Source organism: Pongo pygmaeus, chromosome 10, assembly GCF_028885625.2.
Source record: "Pongo pygmaeus isolate AG05252 chromosome 10, NHGRI_mPonPyg2-v2.0_pri, whole genome shotgun sequence".
Taxonomy (NCBI): Eukaryota; Metazoa; Chordata; class Mammalia; order Primates; family Hominidae; genus Pongo; species Pongo pygmaeus.
In genome coordinates this window covers 33,505,452-33,530,968 of record NC_072383.2, presented here as the reverse complement: position 1 = coordinate 33,530,968, position 25,517 = coordinate 33,505,452, and the positions used below count along the sequence as shown (strand labels likewise).

General features: G+C 39.7%; 1 protein-coding gene across 9 annotated transcripts in view; it reads right to left on the bottom strand.

Moving 5' to 3' along the window:
• The window catches only part of FGD4 (FYVE, RhoGEF and PH domain containing 4), a 242,713-nt gene that overhangs the window by 40,993 nt on the left and 176,203 nt on the right, over positions 1-25,517 (bottom strand). For 8 of the 9 annotated variants that reach the window (XM_054442565.2, XM_063672604.1, XM_063672609.1 and 5 more), the window contains 4 exons: positions 20,953-21,460; positions 4,861-4,950; positions 2,341-2,486; positions 1,445-1,601 (listed from right to left, as the gene is read on the bottom strand). In XM_054442565.2, coding sequence (XP_054298540.1) covers positions 1,445-1,601; positions 2,341-2,486; positions 4,861-4,950; positions 20,953-21,460 — 901 coding nt within the window. Of the gene's footprint in view, positions 1-1,444; positions 1,602-2,340; positions 2,487-3,250; positions 3,348-4,860; positions 4,951-20,952; positions 21,461-25,517 lie in introns of those variants that run through there. The other variant, XM_054442569.2, reaches the window with a different exon arrangement.

The following is a 25,517-nucleotide window of genomic DNA, read 5'->3' as shown; positions in this document are numbered from 1 at the left end:
TCTAAAAAAAAAAATAATAAACATTATAGAAACAAAGGCCAGGCGCGGTGGCTCATGCCTATAATCCCAGCACTTTGGGAGGCTGAGGCAGGCAGATCACGAGGTCAGGAGATAGAGATCATCCTGGCTAACACGGTGAAACCCCATCTCTACTAAAAATACAAAAAATTAGCCGGGCGTGGTGGCGGGTGCCTGTAGCCCCAGCTACAGGCTGAGGCAGGAGAATGGCTAAGTAAACCCAGGAGGTGGAGCTTGCAGTGAGCCTAGATTGCGCCACTGCACTCCAGCCTGGGCAACAGAGCAGCGAGACTCTATCTCCAAAAAAAAAAAAAAAAATAAAATAAAATAAAAAGGAAAAACCCATATACCAGGAATTCTCAGTCTAGCAAAACTGGACTTCATTCTTCATTCATTCAAAACTCAAGAAAAAATAAGTGTAGTCCCAGACAAAGACTGACAGAATTCATTGCTAGATGGCCCACTTTGTAAGAAACAACAATCATGTATGCTGAAAGAAAGTTACTCCAGAAACGGCAAATATAATAGTATACAATAGACCTATAGATACATTTTTTTCTCATATCTTTCCATAACAATTGTAGCACTGTATTATAGACTCACAACATATAAAAACGTAATATACAGGACACTAATAGCACAGAGCATAGAGGAGGGAACAGAGCTATATTGGAACAAAGTGTCTACATTTTACAAGAATTAAGGTGAGTATAATCTGAAGTACATTGTGAAAAATTAAGATGCATACTATAATCCTAAAAGCAACCACTGGAAAATAACTCAAAAAATCATTTGACAATTAGAGGAATTAAAATGGTACAATTAAAAAAATTCATATGACACAAAAGAAGACAGTCAAGGAACAACAGAATTCCCATGCCAAGAATCTTAGATGATCTAAAATATGCCTTTTCAATATCAACTGCATCAAAGAATATGATATTAACAATTTTGACTACAGAATCAAGTGGAAATTATTATGGTATTATTAAAGTGTGTTATTCAGGTTTGGTGAAACAGAAGAAAATGAGGACACAGATATCAAGTGACAAAAAAAGAATGATTAGTTTCCCAAATCTCAAGGTTTACAGCAATCATTCTTTATATTCCTTCCAACAATTTAACCTCTGAAAGAATGCAAGAGAGACACAGACCTGAATGGGAACTCATTTTGTAAATTTATGTAGACCCTAATAAAAATCATCCTCTGCTGGTCTCAAAAGCAAATGGAGAAGTTATTGCTTAGTATGCAGCATGCGACTGATACGTATTTCAGCTTTGTAGAGATGATCTGCATAATTCGGAGTAGAATGAATTTTGGCTACGTATCTCAGACAGATCTCTAGATCTCAGTTTTAGATATAGAAGACTGTATAATTTGTATGGAAATGGTAATTCATAGCTTTGAACAAAACAGTCCTATTACCTGAATTTCTTCAACCACTGATTTGAACTGGGGAATACGTTCTGTCATGTTTTTAACCAATTCCATTGCGTTATCAAATCCTTTCACATATTCTCCATACATCTTAAGGAATGGTGCCAATTTCTGAAGGATGTCTCCAATTCTAGGAGTAGTTTCCCTGTATCAAATATTGAAAAACAAGTCATTAAAATTTTTTTTTTTTTGAGACAGGGTCTTGTTCTGTCACTCAGACTGTAGTGCAGTGGCATGATCAGAGCTGACTGCAACCTCGACCTCCCAGGTTCAATCAATCGTCCAGCTTCAGCCCCCTCAGTAGCTGGGACTACAGGCACGCGCCACCACGCCTGGCTAGTGGCTAGTTTTTTTGTATTTTTTGTAGAGATGGTGTGTCACCATGTTGCCCAGGCTGGTCTTGAACTCCTGGGCTCAAGCAATCCGCCTGCCTTGGCCTCCTAAAGTGCTGGGATTACAGGCATGAGCCACCACGCCCGGCATATTAAGATTTCTTTATAGAATGAGTGAATTGACAGGACTAGAGAGGAAGTAATCACATTCTACATACATCCTGTGCTTTATCTCATTCACCGTACTGTGGGGCCGATAGAAAACAATGCAGCACCTTTTTAAAGGGGCTATCGGAATGCCATAGCAAAGAGAGATGCTCTGGAATTCTTGAAGCTCCACATTACCCGATATCTTGTCTTCACTAGCCAAATGATAGTTTGGAGAGCAGACATGAAGTCCTTTGTACCACAACTTCTATCAGTAGTCTTCAATGTAAAAATTTAGCAGAAATGTCTAGTTACAGTTGTGTGTGGCATTTCTATTTCAATTTAAAAGCTGAAAAATACAGCATGACTGCCTTAAACATATCATTTTCTATCTACTCCTCTTACCATTCTTTCATTCGTTTCTCCAGCTCTGGCAAGAGGAATTTACTATGGAAGGCATTTATTGATGAAATATTAGAAAAGATTTTATTCACCATCTCTGCTGGAAACGAGCCTCGGTTTGCTTCTTCCAACAGTTTGCAATAAAATACCTGAATAAAAGAATAACGTAAGCATTACTTCACATTTATTGGTTAACCACCTAGCACTGTGCTAGGCACATAGTTGGCTCTTAGTAACTTTTTATTGAGCAAATGGAAAAGTTTACGGTTCAAGAGAATCCTTTGAAATTTAGGAGTGAGTATATGCTTTGATTTAGAAGAATCAGGAATAAGAATTAGGAAGCTTTGATTCTAATCTAGGCTATGCTCCTATCCATAGGAATATTATGGTGAATAATTCACCTTTTCTGTGCTAGAAAATTTCCAGTTGAGATTAATAGAATTTACCCTTCCTATCCAGAAGCCAGAGTTAGGAAATGTGAAAACACTTTATGCACATACAGTAATTATGGTATTTTTCACTTCTCTTTATGTTTTGAAAGACTTCTTCACTTATTACATATTTCCTTTTATTGTAGTTTGCTGACGTAAGTCTCATTTTTCCTATTAAAATTGTATGCTCCTTGGGAAGGGGGAACATCATGATTTAGTTCCCACAACAGAACAAGTGCATAATAACTGGCCAATGAATGGACAAAGGAATATTTCAATTCTCAGACACTTACTTGCTTTTTAGTAAATAATAACGCATAGTAATGTAAAACACTGATATGTAGGGGGAAAAGTCTCTTCCTACACATAGTAACATGTACCTTGAAGACAAAAAAAAAAAAAAAAAAAAAAGAAATAAAGAAAAACAAAAAACAAAAACCCAAACCTTCAGTCTTAGCTATACTTCACTAGGGCTACTATACCTCTTAATTGCCATTCTGTTACATGTAGGCAGAAGGAGGTCTATTCCTTCATAATGTCCAGATGGTTGTTAATTTTCTAAATTCACCTCCACTGTATTTTCTTGAGAGGCAAAAAGAACAAAAAATTATGTCCTTAGAGGCTCCAATAGTTAGGTTACTATAGTAATTAGGACGCTAGAATTCTAAAAGGTCAGCAACAGTGGCTGATGAGTTATTTGGCTTTAAAAAAACCACACAACTTGATAAGAGAAAAGAAATATCTCCACTATGAGAATATCTAAAATTTCAGGTCTATAATTCCCATCAGGAAGAAAGTTGTTTCAAAGGTACAAACTTCACATTATTTGATTTTGGCTTATGGTGAAATTCCTTCAAAAATGAATATGTGACCCATAAACTCATTCTTTCAAAGAGCATAAGCCTTAAAATGGCTTCTCATGGCTCACCCTAGCAGGCAAGTGGTTCACTTCTGGAACTAATGATGAGGAGGTATGCACAGGATTGCGTTTCCATGAAATTCCAGTTTCCAGTGGCAGAAGTGGGACAATTCTTACAAATAACACTCTAACATGGCAGCTTTCCCTTCTAACAAGGAGTCTGTATGGGCACTCTACCATTTGTCCTATTCTTTATTGCTGAAACAGGATTAAGATGCCTTAGTGGCCAGGCGCGGTGGCTCACGCCTGTAATCCCAGCACTTTGAGCAGCCGAGGTGGGAGGATCACAAGGTCAGGACTTTAAGACCAGCCTGGCCAACATGGTGAAACCCCATCTCTACTAAAGATAGAAAAAATTAGCTGGGCGCAGTGGCGCATGCCTGTAGTTCCAGCTACTCGGGAGGCTGAGGCAGGAGAATTGCTTGAACCTGGGAGTAGGAGGTTGCAGTGAGCCGAGATCACGCCACTGCACTACAGCCTGGGTGACAGGGCCAGACTCCATCTCAAAAAAAAAAAAAAAAAAAAAAAAAAGATGCCTTAGTTTTCAAAAGTTATTCTTATAATATGTTCTTAGACTTTCCAAGTGTATATTTGAAATGATACTCAAGGTTTCATGATGCAAGTACAAAACATGATAAAGTACATTCACACATTAAAAAAATATCAGCTGGGCAACTTTATGCCAGGTACTATATTAAATGTTTCACACAAGGTTGAATAAGTGAACTTTCAAAATCCCTTCTGGCCCTATGACTACACCAGCTCAGATCACTCACATAATGCTAGATAGCAAATGAGGCAAACAGAATCAATGATACATCCATCTTAGCATTAGAATCATTAATATCTTATTTAGATTTTAGTGGTAACATGGTTCCCAGGATGACAATGAAAGGTCAGGAAACAGACTAGTGTTTAAGTTTATAGGACACTTGATAAACACATTTTGTGATTCATACAGAGAGAAACCTCTACTCTTTACAAATTAGAAAATGCTTATACCTAGTGAATTCACTCACAAAGCTGAAAGTGCTGGAGATTTCCTTGAGCGAGTACCTTTCACTAGCCAAAAACAGGCCCTTCCTTCATGCAGTTTCTAAAATACTCTAATTACTAGGTTAAAATGATGTATAATGCCAAAATATAAAATAATTCTGAGAAAGAAAATCTTACCTGATCTAAGAGGTCAAGTCGGTTGACATAAGCTCTTTCAGTAAGCAAAAGTTCATTGGCTATTTTGTGAAGTTTTTGCTCATTAGTCTCCTAAAAATTGGACAGATATTCACACATTAGGAAAGATACCTTAGACAATATTTCTAACGTAAAAAACACTTCTTCAAATGATTTGATCAAAACAGTTTTCTCAAGCTTTTCAGTTACTCGGTTCTTTCAGCCATCAAGAGATGCCAAATCAGAAATGAACAAAATTAGGAATTAGCAAGCAGCTGGATTTAAACTATAGTTTCTCCTTTGACCTCTGCAGCAGTTACCACTATCATATCTACCTTTTTCCTGGAAATCTTCTATCTTTTTCAGTTCCTAGCATTACTCTTTCTTCATTTTTCCATCTTTCTCAGGCTACTCTTTGGAAATGTTATCACTCAGACATCTTGTCTAATTATCAGCTCTATACATTTATTAATTTTTTATTTTTAAAAAATATTTTATTAGGCCAGTGGCTCATGCCTATAATTCCAACACATTGGGAGGTAGAGGAGGGAGGATCACTTGAGCACAGGCATGGTGGCGCACATCTGTAGTCCCAGCTACTTGGGAGGCAGAGATGGGAGGAGGTTGAGGCTGTGTAAGCCATGACTGTGCAAGCCATGACTGTGCCACTGCACTCTAGCCTGGGTGACAGAGCAAGACCCTATCTCAAAAAAATAGAAAGAAAAACTTCAATCAAATAATACAGAAAACAGTAAAGTGAACCCCCACATGCCCATCAATGAGATTCAACAAGTATCAACTCATTGTTAATCTTGTTTCATTTACGCTCCCCCTCACCTCTGTCTGCCCATTTTATTTTGTATTAATTCCACTTTATTTCTTCAGTATGTATTTAAGCCTTAAATATATTTATATAACCCTGCCAGTTTCATGATGACAGACACATTTTTTTCTTGTTAGCTGCTGTATCTCCTGTGCCTACTACAATGCTTCAATAAAAACACTGGTATTCAATACAATATTGCTGAACAAATGAATGAATGAGTAGCAATCACATACCTAACTATTGCTGGACATTTATTACTACTTTGACATGCTGACAACACAAGACCAAATTCATCTTTTCTGAGAAACCTCTACCCTACTACTAACTCCTAATTTTCTCCTCCTGGTAATGGTACAATTATCTGGCTTTGGAATCTTGAATTAAACTTATTTCTCTACCACGGCATCCTGACTGCTACCGAGTCCTACTTATGATACTATGTCTTTAGCATTCATCCTTTAAGCTCTCAACACTGCCACCCTGTTTTGCTCATCTCTTAAGCCCAGGCCAATCAATAGCTATCAAATGATCTGATTACAATATTCTGTGGCACGAATTTACCTTCTATATTGCTGTATGAGGCATCTTTCTAAAACTTTCCTTTGTTCCACATTTATAAAGCATTGTCAAGAATGAATTAATCCTTATAAATACTAAAAAGAAACAGTATTTCCAAATAATTAAGCCATTGTCTCTGAATGTTTTTATTTTTTTATTTTGTCAGTTGTTTTGTGGAAATCTTTCTAATGTATATGAGAAGATTTCTGCTCTGAGAAAAATATATAACAAAGTTATATCCTTCCATGTACTTCTCTTTTTTTCTTTTTTTTTTTTTTTTTGGAGACAGAGTTTTGCTTTTGTTGCCCAGGCTGGAGTGCAATGGCACGATCTTGGCTCACTGCAACCTCTGCCTCCCGGGTTCAAGCGATTCTCCCGCCTCAGCCTCCCGAGTAGCTGAGATTACAGGCATGCGCTATGACGCCCGGCTAATTTTGTATTTTTAGTAGAGACGGGGTTTCTCCATGTTGGTCAGGCTGGTCTTGAACTCCTGACTTCAGGTGATCCGCCTGCCTCAGCCTCCCAAAGTGCTGGGATTACAGGCATGAGCCAATGTGCCTAGCCCCTTCCATGTACTTCTCCAGGACTATTTATCTTAAAGTGAAAAGAAAATTCTAAACTTAAAAAAAAAAAAAAAACAACTTTCCATTGCATACATAATTCTGCTTTCATAGAAAGAAAAGCCTTCAGTAGTCTTCCTCTCACTGACAGGAGAGAATCCATACTATGTACATTCAGGGTTATTCAAACCTCTACTCACTTCCTCAAACTTTCTTCTCATTCTATCATCACAGGCACCGTTCCCTCCAAACACATCACTCAAATGCATGTTTGATTATATCCAAACGTGTCCCTGGCTATCTCTAAACCTTTCTTCTTTCCATCCTCTCTGCCTGGCATATGCTCTTGCTATTGTAGCTCTCTAGGTGTCTAAGACGCTTTTCTTTTGACTGTTGCATTTCCAATTCTTGTCCATGGAGCCTTCTTCAACTATTCAAAGCCCTTGGGCTTGGTCCTATTAGAAGGCATTTTATCTTTCATATGCAAATCTTTGTATTGAAAACTTTCTATCTAGTACTTTGCTGAAATACCCTCCCTTTCTCTGTAGGAGATTATAAAGTATAGGCAAAACTCTAAAAGCAAAGTAGATCAAAGTATATTTTAAGCCAGTGTCTAACTTAGGTATAAATACTACATTTTAAACTGCATATAAATGCTATTAAGTTCTATGAATACTTCACTGTGTTCACCACATGAGATCTACTTCATGCTTTACACTTTACACACAAGATCCATTCTAATATGTAAAGTTAATGTGTTGTTTCTTACAGTGGCATTGAAATGAGGTATTTTTAGGTGAAGTCCTCAGGTAAAGCAATATAATAGTGTTTAAGTAATTTGTGGTCTCAGAAATATGGAAATAAGAACTATGTAGTCATCTAATTCCACAATTAGTCAAAGTTTGGGTTTAACTTAATACAATTTGGGATAAAGTACTGGCATTGTTGGTTGCCAGCCTGGCATATTTCCCACCCCTCATTTCTTAATAATATCCAGATTGGGTTAGTGTATATATTACTATTATATAGTCAGTTCCTCTAGGGAAACAGACCTTATTTCCAGATCAAAAGGTGGGGCCTTGAATAGTGTAAGAATCCAAGTACATAGTGATTGGTTCCGGAGACAATGAGATATGAGGAAATATACACTGAAGGCTTTGGCAATAGGAAGCTTCCTACTCTTAAGGCAGAGCCCAATGGGAAGACATCTCTTTTTGAGGCTCCCAGAGAATGAGAGTATATGGAGGCTTAAGTGCAATGAGCAACCATTCCATAACCACAGGAATGAAGCCAATAAACTTCATTATTGTTTAGGCCGGGCTTAGTGCTACTTGTGGCCAGAAGCATCCTGGTTGATATATGATACATATGCAGGATACTCCATGAAATTTAAAAACCTAAGTAATTTTTAAGCAATTACTACTTATAAGGAAAAAGAGATAAAACTTAAATACATCATGGGATAAAAATTTGACTTTCCAAACTATAATAAGTAAACATAAATGCATAGTAATTACATAAGACACCTATCAACATTTCAGAGGAAGATATAGGAATATGCTGTCCTTCATATTCAAATACTCCCCTGCATCAACATTGTAAGTCCTTTGTTTTATTTTGCTGTGTTGTTTTTTTTTTTTTTTTGAGACGGAGTCTCGCTCTGTCACCCAGGCTGGAGTGCAGTGGCATGATCTTGGCTCACTGCAACCTCTGCCTGCCGGGTTCAAGCAATTCTCCTGCCTCAGCCCCCCAAGCAGCTGACACTACAGGTGTGTGCCACCATGCCCAGCTAATTTTTTGTAGTTTTAGTAGAGATGGGGTTTCACCATGCTGGCCAGGCTGGTCTCGAACTCCTGACCTGTGTTCCTCCCGCTTTGGCCTCCCAAAGTGCTAGGATTACAGGCATGAGCCACTGTGCCAGGACTATTTTGCTTTTCTAAGCCAGAATGGTTGAGGCACAATTTATAAACAGTAAAATTTGCCCTTTTTGGTGTACAGTTCCAGGAGTTTTGATAAATGCATGTGATAATGTAACCCAGAGGTCCCCAACCTTTTTGGCACCAGGGACCGGTTCTGTGGAAGACAATTTTTCCATTGACTGGGTTGGGGTGGGGAGAGGGGGATGGTTTCAGGATGATTTAAGCACATTACATTTATTGTGTACTTTATTTCTATTATTACTACATTGTAATATATAAGGAAGTAATTATACAACTCACCATAATGTTGAATCAGTGGGAGCCCTGAGCTTGTTTTCCTGCAACTAGACAGTCCCATCTGGGAGTGATGGGAGACAGTGACAGATCATCAGTCATTAGATTCTCATAAGGAGCATGCAACCTAGATCCCTCACATGCGCGGTTCACAATAGGGTTCAAGTTCCCACGAGAATCTAATGCTGCTGCTGATCTGACAGGAGGTGGAGCTCAGATGGTAATGTGAGTGATGGGGAGCAAGCCTGTAAATACAGATGAAGCTTCACTTACTTGCTCGCCTGCCCCGCCACTCAAAAGGCCACATCCCTAACAGGCCACAGACCAGCCGGTACCAGTCCGTGGCCTACGGGCTGAGGACCTCTGATATAACCACTACCATAATCAAGATATGGAATATTTCATCATGCCTCAACTATGTTTGTGTCCCTTTGTAATCAACCCCCTCTATGCTCCTACCACCAGATCCTGGTACCTAGTGATCTTTCCTTTCTATAATGTCATGTAAATGCATGTGCCTTCTTAGCCTTGTTTCTGTCATTCAGCAAAATTCATTTGAAATACACACATGTTGTTATTAGTAGCAGTAGTCTATTCTTTTCAAGCCCTTGGTTTTATTCTGATAGTGGTGATGTATCGTTTTGACTCACTCATATCCTATGTTCTGAGTCTAATTCTGACAATATCTTTAAAGACAGCAACCTGGCAGAACTTGTGCCATGGTAAAATAATACATCTTTCATGAATCAGGGAGTACGTTAACTAACAGATCTTACTGTGTATTACTGCTATGCAATGAAGTCACCCCTGAGGTCTTCCACAATCCTACAGGATCTTAAATAGGAAGCTTATCAGAACAATCTTTGCTGACTGCAAAGCATGCTTTAGCTGAACTTGGCAATTGTGGATATCCTGGTCAGATTTTGCAAAATCCAAGGGGGATGCCAGCAGTTATTAGCAAAAGCTATGCTCTCTCCACACAGACAGTCTTCTACATGTTAGGTCCCTAACCCTGACAAAGCCAACACAAGCATAAGCAAAAAGTAAGTTTGCTGACAACATACGGTTTAATCACTCACTTACATATAGGTTTGCAGAAAAGTTACTAGGGATTTTGGAATGGAGATGAGTAAATTACGGACTAATTGTGCCTTGCTTTAGGTCAATTAAAACAGCAATAATAATACCACCATAATAACAAAAACTAACACTTATTCACTGATTATTGTATGCCAGACACTGTTATAATTATTTTACATAAACTGATGAATCCTTACAACAATAAATACCATTATTATTTCTATTTTACAGACAGCACACATACAACAAAACAAAATCCTGAGGCTCAAAGAGGCCAGGTTACTTACCCAAGGTCACAGAGTTAGAAAGTAACTGTATCATATAGACAAGCACATGATTTTAAGTTACTATTCATGATATACCTTGGCTCTCACTATCATCTTTCTTTCAACAAAACCCAAGACTGTGATATGTGCCTGTAAATAGACAGACTGACAAATCACCAACTATCTGCTTACAAAATCCACCTGGAAATGAAAAGTGGTATTATTATATACTTTAATTTATATATTATTTTTTTCCAACATAAATTCTATTAAAGAGAGACTTTTCAGCATTTCAGTAAATATTAGGTATACAAAATACAGTCATTTTGAAGTAATAATATGGTGGCTTCCAACTTTAAAAACTTATTTAAGGAAACTCATCTATAAGTACATTTAAGGAGAAATAGATGATTTATTTGCATGCATGGGGCTTTATTACTATATTAGAATTACATATAAATAATAAAATAGTTTTAAAATTGCTGGTACTTTGGGGCTATAGCCTGATTTTTTTTTTTTAATAGGAAAGCTAAATAGGTAAATACTGTTTCTTAACATTGGGCACTTCAAAGTCACATAACCACTACTTGTGCTTAGCACTTTACCATGAAGCCATTTATTCTTGCAATCCTTTGGGAAACAGTAATAGTCATGCACTATTAATTTAATATATAATCCCATTTTCTTCTATTGAAGTCTAAGAAAAAAAGCTTGACTTTTCAACATAATTTATGATTAAAATATAATTTATAGTTTCTCAAAAATGGGATTTTAAAAGCATCTTACTTTTGATATCCCTTTATTTTAAATAGAGATATCAAAAGTAAGATACTTTTAAAATCCCATCTCTACTAAAAATACAAAAATTAGCTGGGAATGGTGGCGCACGCCTGTAGTCCCAGCTACTCAGGAGGCTGAGGCAGGAGAATCACTTGAACCCAGGAAGCGGAGGCTACAGTGAGCCGAGATCACACCATTGCACCGCAGCCTGGGCGACAGAGTGAGACTCTGTCTCAAAAAATAAATAAATAAATAACTTACAAATACATACACAATACTATACTCATACATTGAAAGGTGATTCCCAGAGTATTGCCTCAAAATAAAAACACACAAGAGGATATCTAAGCTATCAGCACCAAAAGTTACACTCCTCTTACAGTAATAGAGTATACAATTAACTTTCCTCTTTCTGCGTAATGCACTTCCTAGGCTGTTACTGTCTGCCTTCACACCTCCAGTACCCTTTGGGAGAGATCTGCTCCTTTCTCTCTGGGCTTAGGTTCAGCCTGGTTGTTAGTCACTGTAGCCCACTGCTTCATGAATGTACTGCAGTGTCAGTCCTGCCTCCTCATTTGCAGATGTCACCAGATCCTGCAGCTCTTTTCAGACCTTTTGGCATGACTCTCCCATATGGCTGGAGGCAGAACAAAGGGCCCCCACTGCAGCTCACAGAGTTCATTAACTGGATAGGCAGAAACACTTGGGTGGCACCAGAGATTCATTCTTCAAAATCTTGGTGCCATCCACCCTGCCATGTGCCTCAAAGCTACCAAGTCGGGGGGGCAGATCTTCTGGGAAGAATGTTGTAAATGCTAAAAACAATTATAGTTTCCTGAGAGATGCTTCAAAGGCAAAATCTTCAATTATTTTAAAATGAATCAGACAATATTATTCTTTATGACTCTTCAGCACATGTTCTCATATGTGATTTCATTTTAGGTAGGAAGAATTTTCCTAAAAACATATACCAAAAGTTACTAAAAGGTTTTGCAGCTTTTCCTATCTACTTATTAGAGGTTATAGTCAAAACAAAATGTATGTAAATGACCTAAGTAAATTATCAGGTTTTTATAGGACATGAATGAACATTTCTTAATCATGTGAAGTTTCTATTCAATTCTGCTGTCAGTTAATTATATTCTTCTATGGAAAGAGAGGGTGTACCCTTTGTACAGGTACATACATCTCTGTGGTCCCTCAAGCCCATTCTCTGGTAAAGAAGTTGAGTCAACTTAGGGAATGAATATTTGATTTTCTACCACAATTTATCAGATGCATCAACACTTTGATATGTCATTTTATATGTCTTGTCACACACAAGTCTTCATTGGGGCTGCAGGCTGTTAAATTAAAATTAGATCACAAGGACATTTGAATGTCACATAATTGGTCTAACCTATTACTTGTATTAGACATCTTTGTTCTGTGATATTCCAAAGTTCTGCAGATTCTTTATCACGAAACTAAAGAGCTGGGAAATCAAGGAAGCTATCACAAGTGAGAGATGGTGACAACCACCACTATTTAATGAATACTTACTACGTGCACTATTCTATGTGCTGCACATGAGTTATCTCTTGTAATCCTAATCCACCTGTGAAGCAGGAGGATTATCACTCTCATTTTATAGATGAGGAAGCTGTGCCATCACGAGGTTAAGTAACTTGCCCAAAGTCATACAGCTAGTAAGTGACTGAGCCAGGATTCAAACCCAGGTCTGTGAAAACCAACTTCTTGCTCTGCTACAGCCTTTTGCATGAGGAGAAATCCCTCTGGATTTAGGGAACAAGAAAACCAGGAGGTAGTGGAATAAAACACAGGTTTCATGGTCAAATAAGATCATGTCATAAATGCCATCAAAAGGGTCATGAGGTCTCAAGAAAGATTTGTTAGCAGTAGGGAATTTATCACCAGGCTCACATTATTAAAAAGAGAGAGAGAACACCCACTTATGATATGCATATGTTATTCCTTGCTTTTTTTTTTTTTTTTGAGATGAAGTCTCGCTCTTGTCCACCAGGCTGGGGTGCGATGGCACGATCTCGGCTCACTGCAAACTCCGCCTCTTGGGTTCAAGTGATTCTCCTGCCTCAGCACCCACTGAGTAGCTAGGATTATAGGCGCCTGCCACCATATCCGGCTAATTTTTGCATTTTTAGTAGAGACAAGGTTTCACCATGTTGGCCAGGCTGGTCTAGAACTCCTGACCTCAGGTGATCCACCCGCCTCAGCCTCCCAAAGTGCTGGGATTTCAGGCATAAGCCACCGCGCCCAGCATTCCTTGCTTTATAATATAGTGTCATAAGCATCAACAGGCTGTCAGCTCGGCATGATCCTTCAAGAAGCTTCAAGAAGTAGTCCAGGCCTACTTGTAACCTACCACCAATATTTTCCCAAACTTAGGTCTTCCACACTATCCAATTTAAAACTTGAAATAAGAGGGGAGAACAGATGAGTGAGAGTTAACGGCACAATCTCAGCTCACTGCAACCTCTGCCTCTTGGGTTCAAGGAGAGTTAAAAGTGAGAACTTTTAATCTGAAGGTTTCAATTACGTTCTTTCGTGACATGGGGAGGAGAGGGAAATAGAGGTTGCACAAAGAAGAAAAGTTTGGTTACTTGCACAAGATCAGACAGGAAGTAAGTGGCGGTGAAGACAGAACAACTTTGGTCTTCTTATAATCTATGTAGTGTAAGTTACACTAAAGTCTTTTGAGTTTTATAGAAATTAAAGAACAGGCACCAAGAAAAACTGAATATGTATACACATTAAATAACTGAATTAACCTATCTAAAGACTTAGTCATCAAAGTATCTCAGTCATTTATAAACGCTTTATGTTAATTCCCTTAAGTTAGAACCTTGTACACACTAATGAAAGTACATCATGTGGTAATAACCAACAGTCCTCAGGCAGGAGAAACAAAATACAGGAACCCTAGGTTAAAAAAGAGGTGGCATGCAAACTTCTCTGTGTATCCCACAGTGGGAGAACTGAAAGAGAGGTGCTGGTATTAACCTGGCAGAATGTGTTGAAATTTGGATCTATTAAATGACATCTCAGGCTTTGAGTCTATTGATCTTGACTCACAAGAGAGGAAACAATGTTTAATTAATAAACACATAGCTTTCATGTGCCAAGGCACTGTTCTAAAGTACTTTACAACTAGTACATGATCTATACCTCATAATGTTACAAGGTAGATATGTCATCTCCATTTTACAGATGAGGAAACTGAGGCGCAGGGAGGTTAAAGTAATCTGCTCAAGGTCACAGAGCTAGTAAGTGGCTGAGTGGGATTCAAATCTAGAGGACCTGGCTCTTGAGCCTGTGTTCCTGACCACTAGGTTAGGCATCTGGCTTTTTAATTTGTATTTAACCCCATATAAAGCAAGATTTTAGCTTTCCATTTCTCTCACACTCAACTAAACTGGGTCTTTCTACACGCTGTGACCTCTAAGCACCTGATCTTTCCCAATTCTCCTGGTTCAACTCAACATTCTGTTAAACCCCATCCTTTGTTCTCTTGGCACTGCTGACTTGCTGATCCTGGCTAATTCCCACTCCAAGTTTGCTTTTTCTCTTTCTTGAATTCCAGGCCACTCAGCAATGCTGGGAAGACTTCTGATTGGCTCTATAGTCTTTGCCCGACGCTCTCAGAATCATGGTCACAGTCGCCACAACAGCCACCTTCTCCAAGCTCCAAGTCTTGCACCTGGAGGACTTCCTGCTGGTCTTGACAGGGGACTGCCCAAATCGACACTTCAATCACCAAGCCCGCAAGCTACCTCGGTGCTGTGGTCCCTCAGTCCGTCCTGGATTCTCCATGACTTCTCCGTTTCTGCTAACAACAGTGAATTCACACTAATAGCCATGATGTAAACCTTAGCTTTATCAGTGAGGCCTTTTCCCTTTACTTCAGGATATCTTGAGTAATGGTCATTTGTTGTCTTAACTCTCCATCTCAAATATAAGTTTCTTCTTTGTATTTACTGCAGTGCCTTGCCCATAGCCTATGTGCAATATACATTTGCTCAACTTTGTTCAATTACCCAAAGTTCACCAAGTTATATACTAGTCTATAGCTAGTTAGCTATCAAGTCCTACTAAAGGCTAGGTCTCCAAGTTAACTCCTACTTCCATATTCTAAATGCTGACCATGCTTTTTTCCTTCAAGCTTACCAATATGCCTGCACCCCCACCCCATTCCCCTCCATCCCTGTGATTCCAAAACAGTGTTCTCTCTTCTTTTTCCTCTTGGACAATTTATTAAACTTCCTTTTCTATTGTTTGTGCTTCATGGCTCAACTCTTGGCCCATTTCCTGTTCCTACACATTCTGCTTTGGCAACGTTCATCACACCCTCATGCACATCCTCTTAACATTCTTACCCTTTTCCTGGGCTCTGGATCCATAGTTCCACTTGCTTAATTAATATCTCCAAATGGATGTTTTGCACAAACCATAAACTTAGTATAAGAGTACAAAACTAACCTAATTAGCAACTCTGCTTCCTTCTCTCAAACCCACACCATTACTTTCCTTCCTGTCATCTCAATGATTTCAACATGTCAGGAAGCCATGGCCTGGAGAGTTTGTTAAAAGTGATGTGTCTGGCCAGGCACGGTGGCTCACACCTGTCAGCACTTTGGGAGGCTGAGGCGGATGGATCACTTGAGCTCAGGAATTCAAGACCAGCCTGGGCAATATGGTGAAAACCCATCTCTACAAAAAATACAAAAATTAGCCAGGCGTGGTGGCGCATGCCTGTAGTCCCAGGTACTCAGGAGGCTGAGGCAGGAGAATTGCTTGAACCTAGGACGTGGAGGTTGTAGTGAGCCGAGATAGCGTCACTGCACTCTAGCCTGGCAGCCTGGGCAACAGACCGAGACCCTGTCTCAAAATAAATAAATAAATAAATAAATAAATAAAATAAAATAAAAAAATAAGCAATAGCCATTAAAATTTTTTAATTATAAAAAAAAGTGATGTGTCAGTGGTCACCTAGCTAGTAAGTGACGGGGCTGGGATTTGAACTCAGGTATTTTCATTCCAAAGCCTTCATGCCTAAACCAATAAATCGTAATGCTTCCAGAATATTCTTTTTTTTTTTTTTTTGAGACAGTCTCACCCTGTCATCCAGGCTGGAGTGCAATGGTACGACCTAGGCTCACTGCAACCTCCACATCCAGAATTCAAGCAATTTGCCTGCCTCAGCCTCCTGAGTAGCTGGGACTACAGGTGCTTGCCACCAAGCCTAGCTAATTTTTGTATTTTTAGTAGAGATGGGGTTTCACCATACTGGCCAGGCTAGTCTCGAACTCCTGACCTCAGGTGATCCCCCAACCTTGGCCTCCCAAAGTGCTGGGATTACAGGGGTGAGCCACTGTGCCCAGCCCAGAATATTCTATTTTTGTAAGACATCTACATCTGGACTTCCAAGAAGCCCCTCAATTCGGTATGTCAAAATGTAATTTACTTTTTTGCCCACAAAATAGGTTCTGCCTTCCATTCTCTTGTAGTTCACGTGCCATCTGCCAATTCATCCAGCCTAGGAGTTGAACCTGACTTAACCCCCACATCTAGCCACAAGGTCCTCAGAATCTTCCTTGTCTCTCACCCTCTGCCTCATCCAGGCCCCCTTCATCTCACACCTGGACTAGTACAGTTGCTTCCTAACCACGTGCACTGCTCCATCTGTTTTCCCTTTCATCTGACTCATTTTTCAAAAACCCACACATGTGTCATCATGTCACTTCCATGCTTTAATTGTTTCTGAGGCCAGATAATATTAGGCTTATGGAAAGTCTGAATTCATATGGGGGAAATACCTATGTATAACCCAACAAAACAGGATACAGAGTGACCATACATTATGCGATCAAGTATGTTTTTTCAAACAGCTCAGAAAAACAAGCTAGAATATCAAATATCTAAGCAATTCTCACTGGTAGAATTATGGGTGTGGTTTTTGTGTGTATTTTCTGTGCTTTGCCAATTTTCCTCTTTTTCAATGAAAATTGTAAACTTTTAGCAACTTAAAAGGTTTTAAAAACCTTTTAAGATTTTTAAACTTTTTAAACTTCCAAACTTTTAAAAAAAGTCTCTAATGTTTTCAGGAAAAAAATATGTATATTCTTAACAGGCATTCAAAAGCCCATTGCAGTCTGTTCTTAGCTTACTCTTCTAAATCTAGACTTGTACCTCTGTATCAATTTCTCTAGCCATTCTGACCTCTGATTATGCAGTCAGAAATATTCCCCCAAATGCAGCATCTACAATCTTGCCTCTACTCATTGCTCACACTTTCACTCACCCCCATCCCAGTGTATCTTTGATCTCACCCAGCAATCTCCCATCCTTGCTTCAAGGCTACTTCAACTGCTTCTGAGCTGCCTGGCCCTCAACTAGTACTCCTGGGGCACAACTGCTCCTTCATCTGCATTTCCTTTTTTTTTTGAGACAAGGTCTCAGCTCTGTGGCCCAGGTGAGAGTGAAGTAGCAGGATCATAGCTCACTGCTGCCTCGACCTTCTGGGTTCAAGCAATCCTCCCACCTAAGCCTCCCGAGTAGCTGTGACCACAGGCAAGTGCCACCACACCCAGCGAACTTTTAAATTTTTTGTAGAGATGGGGTTTTGCCCATTGCCCAGGTTGGTCTCGAACTCCTGGGCTCGAGAGATCCTCTGCCTTAGCCTCCCAAAGTGCTGGGATAGCAAGTGTGAGCCACTGCACCTGGCCCAGTCATCTGTATTTCCAAAGCACTTACTGTATCATATTATGTCAATTTGTGTATGTCTCTCACCCCTCAGTGGACTGAGGCTTTGTTGATAGGGCTTGTCTAGTCCATTTCTATGTTACTGGTGCCCAGGAGAGTGAGACTGGCACACTGAATTTTTTAATTGAACAGGTCAATTTTTTTCACATTTTTCTTTCTTCTATTATGAACATAGTAAACTGAGTAGCCATAAAAAAGAATTTTCTGAGTTCACCGTTCAGTTCTAAGTGAATAAAGAAAAGTTGCCTTTAAGATATACATATATATATATATATATATATATATATATATATAAAATTTTTGAGACAGGGTCTCACTCTGTCACCTAGCCTGGAGCACTGTGGTGCGATCTCAGCTCACTGCAACCTCTGCCTCCCAGGCTCAAGCGATCCTCCCACCTCAGCCTCCCGAGTAGCTGGTGGTACATGACACCACACCAGCTGATTTTTTGTATTTTTAGTAGAGATGGGGTTTTGCCATGTTGCTCAGGTTGGTCTCCAACTCCTGGACTCAAGCAATCCACCCACCTCGGCCTTCCAAAGTGCTGGGATTACACAGGTGTGAGCCACCGCACCCGGCTGCTCTGCTCTCCTTTCTTTCATTCCCTATCCCTTCATTTTCCCACTCCTACGGGCATTTGGGAAATGCCCATCATATCTAACGCTAGCTTAAATGAAACATATTTAAGACTATTCCACTTCCAGGAAGATTAAAGTTTTTCAGTTGTCTGCATATTGAAACTAAAAATATTCCATTATATCTTAGAAGTTCAACACATTGGACAGCTTAAGCAGCAGCTGATAGTCTGCTGTGCTATGCTAACAAGGGAATATACCTACATCACAGCATAACAGAATTAATATATAATCACTGAAATGGGCCTTAAGATTTTTCTTTTTTTTTGGGAGGGGGGGTTACAACATGAAGATAGGGGCTTAAGATTATATACAGTTTAGATTCTTTCACTAAATACACAAAGAATTATTGACTTGTTCAAGCTCATACTGCTAGTTAATGGACAAGCCAGAAGTAGAATTGAGATTTCTTTGTTCTAATTGTTTGGTCCACTATATTACTATTGACATTTTTATTAATTTCTTTTTCTAATTTAATAAAATTTACCTAATTTTATTTACCATCTTAACACTACTAAGATGTATGTTTGCATTTAGGAACAAGGAAAGGCAACATAACAAACATCAGTGCAGCGAAGGTGAACACACTGCCGCAGCACAGATATGAAATCCTAACATTCCATTTTAACAGGAGAGATGTGGTGTTCGCATCAACCGCTCTGCAGAGAAAATCTGCTTTTTCTTCCCACATACAGCATGTGCCATCCACTGTGTAAAGGCCCATTCAGGAGAAAGGCCAGTAGTACTATTCTATGTTTCACTAGTTTAATAGGAAAATTCTATAAAATCTCTCCCAAAGAAGTAAGATTCATATATGAAAATGCATCCATAATAATATGTGAAGGGAAGAAAAAGTACCATCCAACAACCATAGGCATCATCACCAATTAGAATATTTTTCTTTGTAAGAACAGCTCTTACTATTTTATATATACTTGTTGGTGGCATCATCCCAACAGTGGCAAAAGATTTTCTTCGTTCTAACCTTCTCTTCCTTCCAACATGGTTCACGAACAAATAAACTAAAAATCTATCATTGTATTGAGGTATAGGGATTCACTTTGCAATGTCCTGTTTCTTTACTGTTTCAGATAATGTTACCAAGTATGACTCACTTTCTCCCACCCACTTCCTTCTTTAAACTTTCTCTGCTTCAGAGTCAGTATATGTTTCACCAGCAAATCAGCTCTTTCTTAGCTGACATTGTGCATATGGGCAGAAACCCCATCCAGGCAGTTCATCAAATCACTTTCTTCTTTAGAAAGGACAGAAATGTCCAGTTCTCAACAATCCCACCAGCTTATTACCACGGCTGCTTCATTTATTGACATTTCTTGCATTTAGCCATTTAAGTTTGTGATGTGTTGCTTCAGGGACACAACACTGGCCTGGGAGTCACAGCATGAGGGTTGTGAGCTATTATTCAAAAAACAGTGTGACCTTGAAAAAAAAATCATAAGCTTTCTGGGGCTATTTCTTCTTATATTAATGAATTGCTAAACTAAGATTTTTTTTTTCCTTGTTTTTTGAGACAGGGTTTCGCTCTGTCACCCTGGCTGGCGTGCAGTGGCACAATCATGGCTCATTACAGCCTTGACCTCCTGGGCTCAAGACATTCTCCCACCTCAGCCTCCCGAGTAGCTGAGACCACAGGTGTAAACTATCATGCTCTGCTAAGTTTTAAAATTTTTGTAGATATGGGCTCTCGCCATGTTGCCCAGGCTGGTCTTGAATTACTGGGCTGAGGAATTCTTCCTGCCTTGGCCCCGCAAAGCACTGGGATTACAGCAATCAGCCAACATGCCTGGCTCTAAAATGATTTTTAAATGGCCTTCTAACTCAAAGACTACACCATTTATTATAAAATTGGGTATTAATTAGAAAACGTAAAAAAATTAAAAGCCTAGAGTTATAATCTGTTGAATAATTTAATACTTCCATATTCATGTCCTTAAAAGTAACATTTACTAGTGGCAAGTTCATCTTACAGGCCTATTTATTCTATTAGAAACTTCTGAACAAGAAAGATTATACAATTTCTTCTTGCTTGGCCTATAAGTATTAGGGATACAGCACCAACATCTAGAGCAACAAGGAACATTTTCTTTCTATGTAAAAACAATACATTTGTGGATTTCCTATATTAAAGTTTCCACACTGTTCTGACTCCTGAAATTACAACAGAGATATTAACAGAAACTACATGAAAAGAAAAAGTAAAATATCTGCTTAGAGCATAGGGGAAATGCTCATCAGCAGCCAGAGCTTGAAAATCGTTTAACTGCCAGTGTGGGTGATCTGATTCATACATTTCAGGGGTGCAATAAATAAAGAGTTTTAAGACAACAATCGAATAGGCAGGGTTTTCCCTGCTTATGAGCTAGTCTCATGCTCTACCTTCATCTCATGGTGCTGGTCCAGCTGCTCCAGTTCCAGAGGGCTTTCCCCATTCTCCCTCTCTTGTACCTTGGTTTCTGTTTCTGCCCCTCTTTCTTCTAGGGGGAGCACTTGGCCTATGCCTGGAGTCCTGTAGCTACCGTCAGAAGCATTTCCATCACAGCTATCTGTTGTGGGTGATGCAGGAGCTGTGGCAGTTTCATCTCTTTCTCCATTCACTATGTGCATATCAAGCAAGGGTTCAGAAGCTTGAATAGAAGTATCTGGGCTAAGAGTGGCAGCTTTCTCCTCCTCACATTCCATCTGGTTTTGTGCTGCCATTACACCGTTGGCCACACAAGTCTGTGCACCCTGAGTCTTATCTGTATCATTTCCCTGCCTCTGTGGCAAGTGCTGGGAGAGGAGTTTTTGTTGAGGTGTGGTTGTCAATCCATGCCTTCCTGGGGTTCTAGGAGCACTTAAGTTCACAGCAGACTCTTTCTTCAAATCACTATAATTTGATAATGAGCTACAAGATAAAATACAAAGGAAGCGTGAAAACATTGGCATGGAAAAGTTCTAGAATTAAGACAAGTTTATTCCAGTTGAAAAGGGATATTCGCTACTTTTTTTTTTTCTATCTCTGATGGTTTTAAAAACATGGATTTGAATATTCTTAGTGTAGCCCCAAGTCTCGTGGGATGCTGTCCATATTTAAATAAAGATTTAAATAAAGAAGATGACCCCGAGTCTACCTATGGAGACTGGAACATTTCCTTGGGCTGTTTATTTTATTTATAACTTATTTATTTATTTTTTTTCAACGCTTAACTTTTCTTGATCCTTGCACTGTTTAACAATGTGACTAGTTAGTAAATACTTAGTTAGATATAATACTTACATATATATCATCTCTTCCCAACATTTTTACTTATTGATGTTTCTTAACATTTTTAAATAGTACAGTGTAGCCAGTCCTTAATTTATGAACAAATTATGAACCAAAAAGTTACTTTTATTTGGAAGGCATAATGAATACTCTCAAAACTTTTTTATTCATGCTGCCATAGCTTTTTAACTGGTCTCTTTGTTTCCACTCTGGTCCCCTCCACTAGAACCTCTACAAGTCAGTCACAAAACTCTGAGGGCTTCCTCACACACTCAAGGGAAAACTCAAGTCCCAGTGACAGCCTATGAGATTCTACATACTGTAGTTCCCAAAGTGCATGGCCTCATTAGATTTCGTTCTTCCTTAACTCACTGTGTTCTTGCCATACTCCTTGCTGCTCCCATTCTTAATAACCAAGTGTATGTGTCTTGGGGTCTTTGCAGCTGCTGTTCTCTGCTTAGGACAAGCTCCCCCAAAACACTGGTATTTCTTCTTATCATTCAGGGTTCTGTTCAGGTTTCACCTCTCCAAAGAGGCTTTCCTAGATTCATCTATCATAACAGCACTCTCCATCACTAACTCCACATCTGATTTTATTTTTCTTTAAAGTCCTTATTACTGCTTGACATAACAGTAGTCTTAATAGGAGAACGAAACTTACTCCCAATATATAACAATATTCCTGTGGAAATATTTGTACAGATTTTTTTTTGAGACGGAGTCTCACTCTGTCGCCCAGGCTGGAGTGCAGTGGCGCGATCTCCGCTCACTGCAAGATCCGCCTCCCGGGTTCACACCATTCTCCTGCCTCAGCCTCCCGAGTAGCTGGGACTACAGGCGCCCGCCACCACGCCCGGCTAATTTTTTGTATTTTTAGTAGAGACGGGGTTTCACCGTGTTAGCCAGGATGGTCTTGATCTCCTGACCTCGTGATCCGCCCACCTCGGCCTCCCAAAGTGCTGGGATTACAGGCGTGAGCCACCGCGCCCGGCCATTTGTACAGATTTTAATCCAGGATTCTGGGAGTGGGGTGGGGAATGGAGCACAAAACTGTGGGCTATACTCTTTGAAAGATTCCTGTGACCTAAATGAGAAGAAATAAAGCAACTAAAACTTGGTGAGGGTGCAGACTTTCTCTCTGCTTTATTCCTACCTCTTAGCATGGCGCTTGACACAGGGGAAGTACTCAATAAATATTTGATGAACTTTGAATAACCATGATAATGATGATGATTGTGACAATAATAACAGCAAGAAACATTTATTAAGTGCTTACTAAGAACCACAAACTACAAGAAGCCCCTTACAATAATTACCTTGTTTCATCCTCACAATAATTCCAAAGACAGGGATCCCATAGAGAAATCTAGGCTTAGAAAATTAAGGTGGCCAATGTCACAATGTAACAAGCAGAAAAGCCAGAGGTCAAACCATGAATCCAAATCTAAATCCCATGGTCTTCACCCCAAGTTATGATGTACTAGAGCAGAAGGACAGAATGAGCATCAGGTGAATAGGCTGTAGGCAAAATGAGGGAAGAAAGTCTAGGGCTGATCATCTTCCCCTGTGCAGGTAATGGGATAAAGGGAGGTGGGGAAGGAAACAGCAAGCAGCCCGGTCCCAAGGACAATGCTGAGATGTGTCACCTTTGCTCCCACCCCACCCTTCCCAGTCACTGCTGATCTGGACTGGAGAATGAAACAGGGAATAAAAGTAGACAGCAAGAAAGTGATGAGGGAGGAAAAAAGATACAGGTAAAGTCCAACACCAGAGGAAAGAAAGGACAAATTGAGTAGGGGAAAATGTCATATATATAAAAATTGGAGGTGGGCAATACAAATAAATGTTATACACTCTTCAGTTGAGATTTGCCCCCTTGAGGAGGACACCTTTGGCCTGGATAATTTCCCAAGTAGTCTTTAGAGATTTGAATCAAACTGTCCTCCTCCCTCCTGCCCACATCAGTCTCTGGATTCCCTGGTGGAAAGATCCTCAACAGATCCTCTGAAACAAATTTAAGCATGTTCAGGTCTTATCTAAAGGATGGCTTTGAATGAGAGCTGCATATGTCCCATAGTAAGTGATATCAAGGGTATGAGTAGGGAGGGAGAGGAGATGGGGAAGGATTAGGTGGGTAAGGAGTTAGTAAAAGCAGTAGTTGAACCAGTACTTGGAAGATTCCTGCTGCTTTGTGGATGCCAAACTATAAGGGGAAAACAGTTGACCTTGGAGTGTCCATGGGAAAAACCAATGTTCCGGCCGGGCGCAGTAGCTCACGCCTGCAATCCCAGCACTTTGGGAGGCCAAGGAGGGTAGATCATCTGAGGTCAGGAGTTCGAGCCCAGCCTCAACATGGAGAAACCCCGTCTCTACTAAAAATACAAAATTAGCCAGGCGTGGTGGTGCATGCCTGTAATCCCAGCTATTCAGGAGGCTGAGGCAGGAAAATTGCTTGAACCTGGGAGGCGGAGGTTGTGGTGAGCCGAGATCGTGCCATTGCCCTCCAGCCTGGGCAACAAGAGCGAAACTCTGTCTCAAAAAAAAAAAACAAAAAAAAAACCAAAAACACCACTAATGTTCAGGTCTGTAGAAACATAATCTTATTTCTAAAATCGTAAAGTGGTTCCTGGGTTAAAAAGAGTACTCTCTCTTAGCCTGAAAGAGAGAAAGAAGGAGGAATAGGAGAAAGAAAGAAGGAAACCACAGTAAAAATTAAAGAAAATCTACTTGCTCCAAATCTCTCATCTTAACAAACTAGTGCTACGATTTTTTTTTTTTTTAAGGCAGGGTCCCACTCCATCACCCAGGCTGGAGTGCAGTGGCACAATCTCGGCTCATTGCAGCCTTGACCTCCTGGGGCTCAAGCAATCCTTTCACATCAGCCTCCCAAGTAGCTGGGACCACAGGCGTGCACCACCATACCTGGCTAATTTTTGTATTTTTTGTAGAGATAGGGTTCTGCCACGTTACCCAGGCTGATCTCGAACTCCTGAGCTCAGACAATCCAACCAATGTGGCCTACCAAAGTGCTGGGATTATAGGCATGAGCCACCGTACCCAGCCGGGTAAGGACTTAACAACAGTATGATATGACCATTCTGACCAGACTCCACTCTAACAGATGTTGGTTCTTCCTATCAATTTCCTGTGACAACTCAGAGCCTCCCTCTATTTTACAAAGCTAGTCTAAGCTCTCATAAGGAAGTTTAAAACTGAAAACGACCCTTGCAAGGGCAAGGATATCACTCAACAGTAAATACAAACCTCCTACTGAAGTCCTATAGATCCAACGCAGTATTAACCCACTCAAACACTTTTGGGGCCAGTCTGTAGTGGTAATACCTCACTGAGAACATAACATTGTTTTTTGTATTGGCAGTGGACTCTACCACAAATAATATTTCTTCACCAGACCTGCCAAAACACACTATACCCAATTTGCACTCGGAACAAACTTGCTTAAAAAAAAAATCATAAATTATAGCACATTTTTCCTTAGATGAATTAAACCTTCAACCTTTGCATCAAAACAGGATTGAATTTGTGAAGCTTGAATGATTAAAAAAACATTAAGTGGAAAAAGTACAAACAGTTCTCATGTAGAGGAATCTAAAACAATGCAGTGGGTTAACCAAAATGGAGAGGATGAGAGGACACAGCCTTTGGAATACTGACCCTTTCCAGGCTTCAGAGAGTT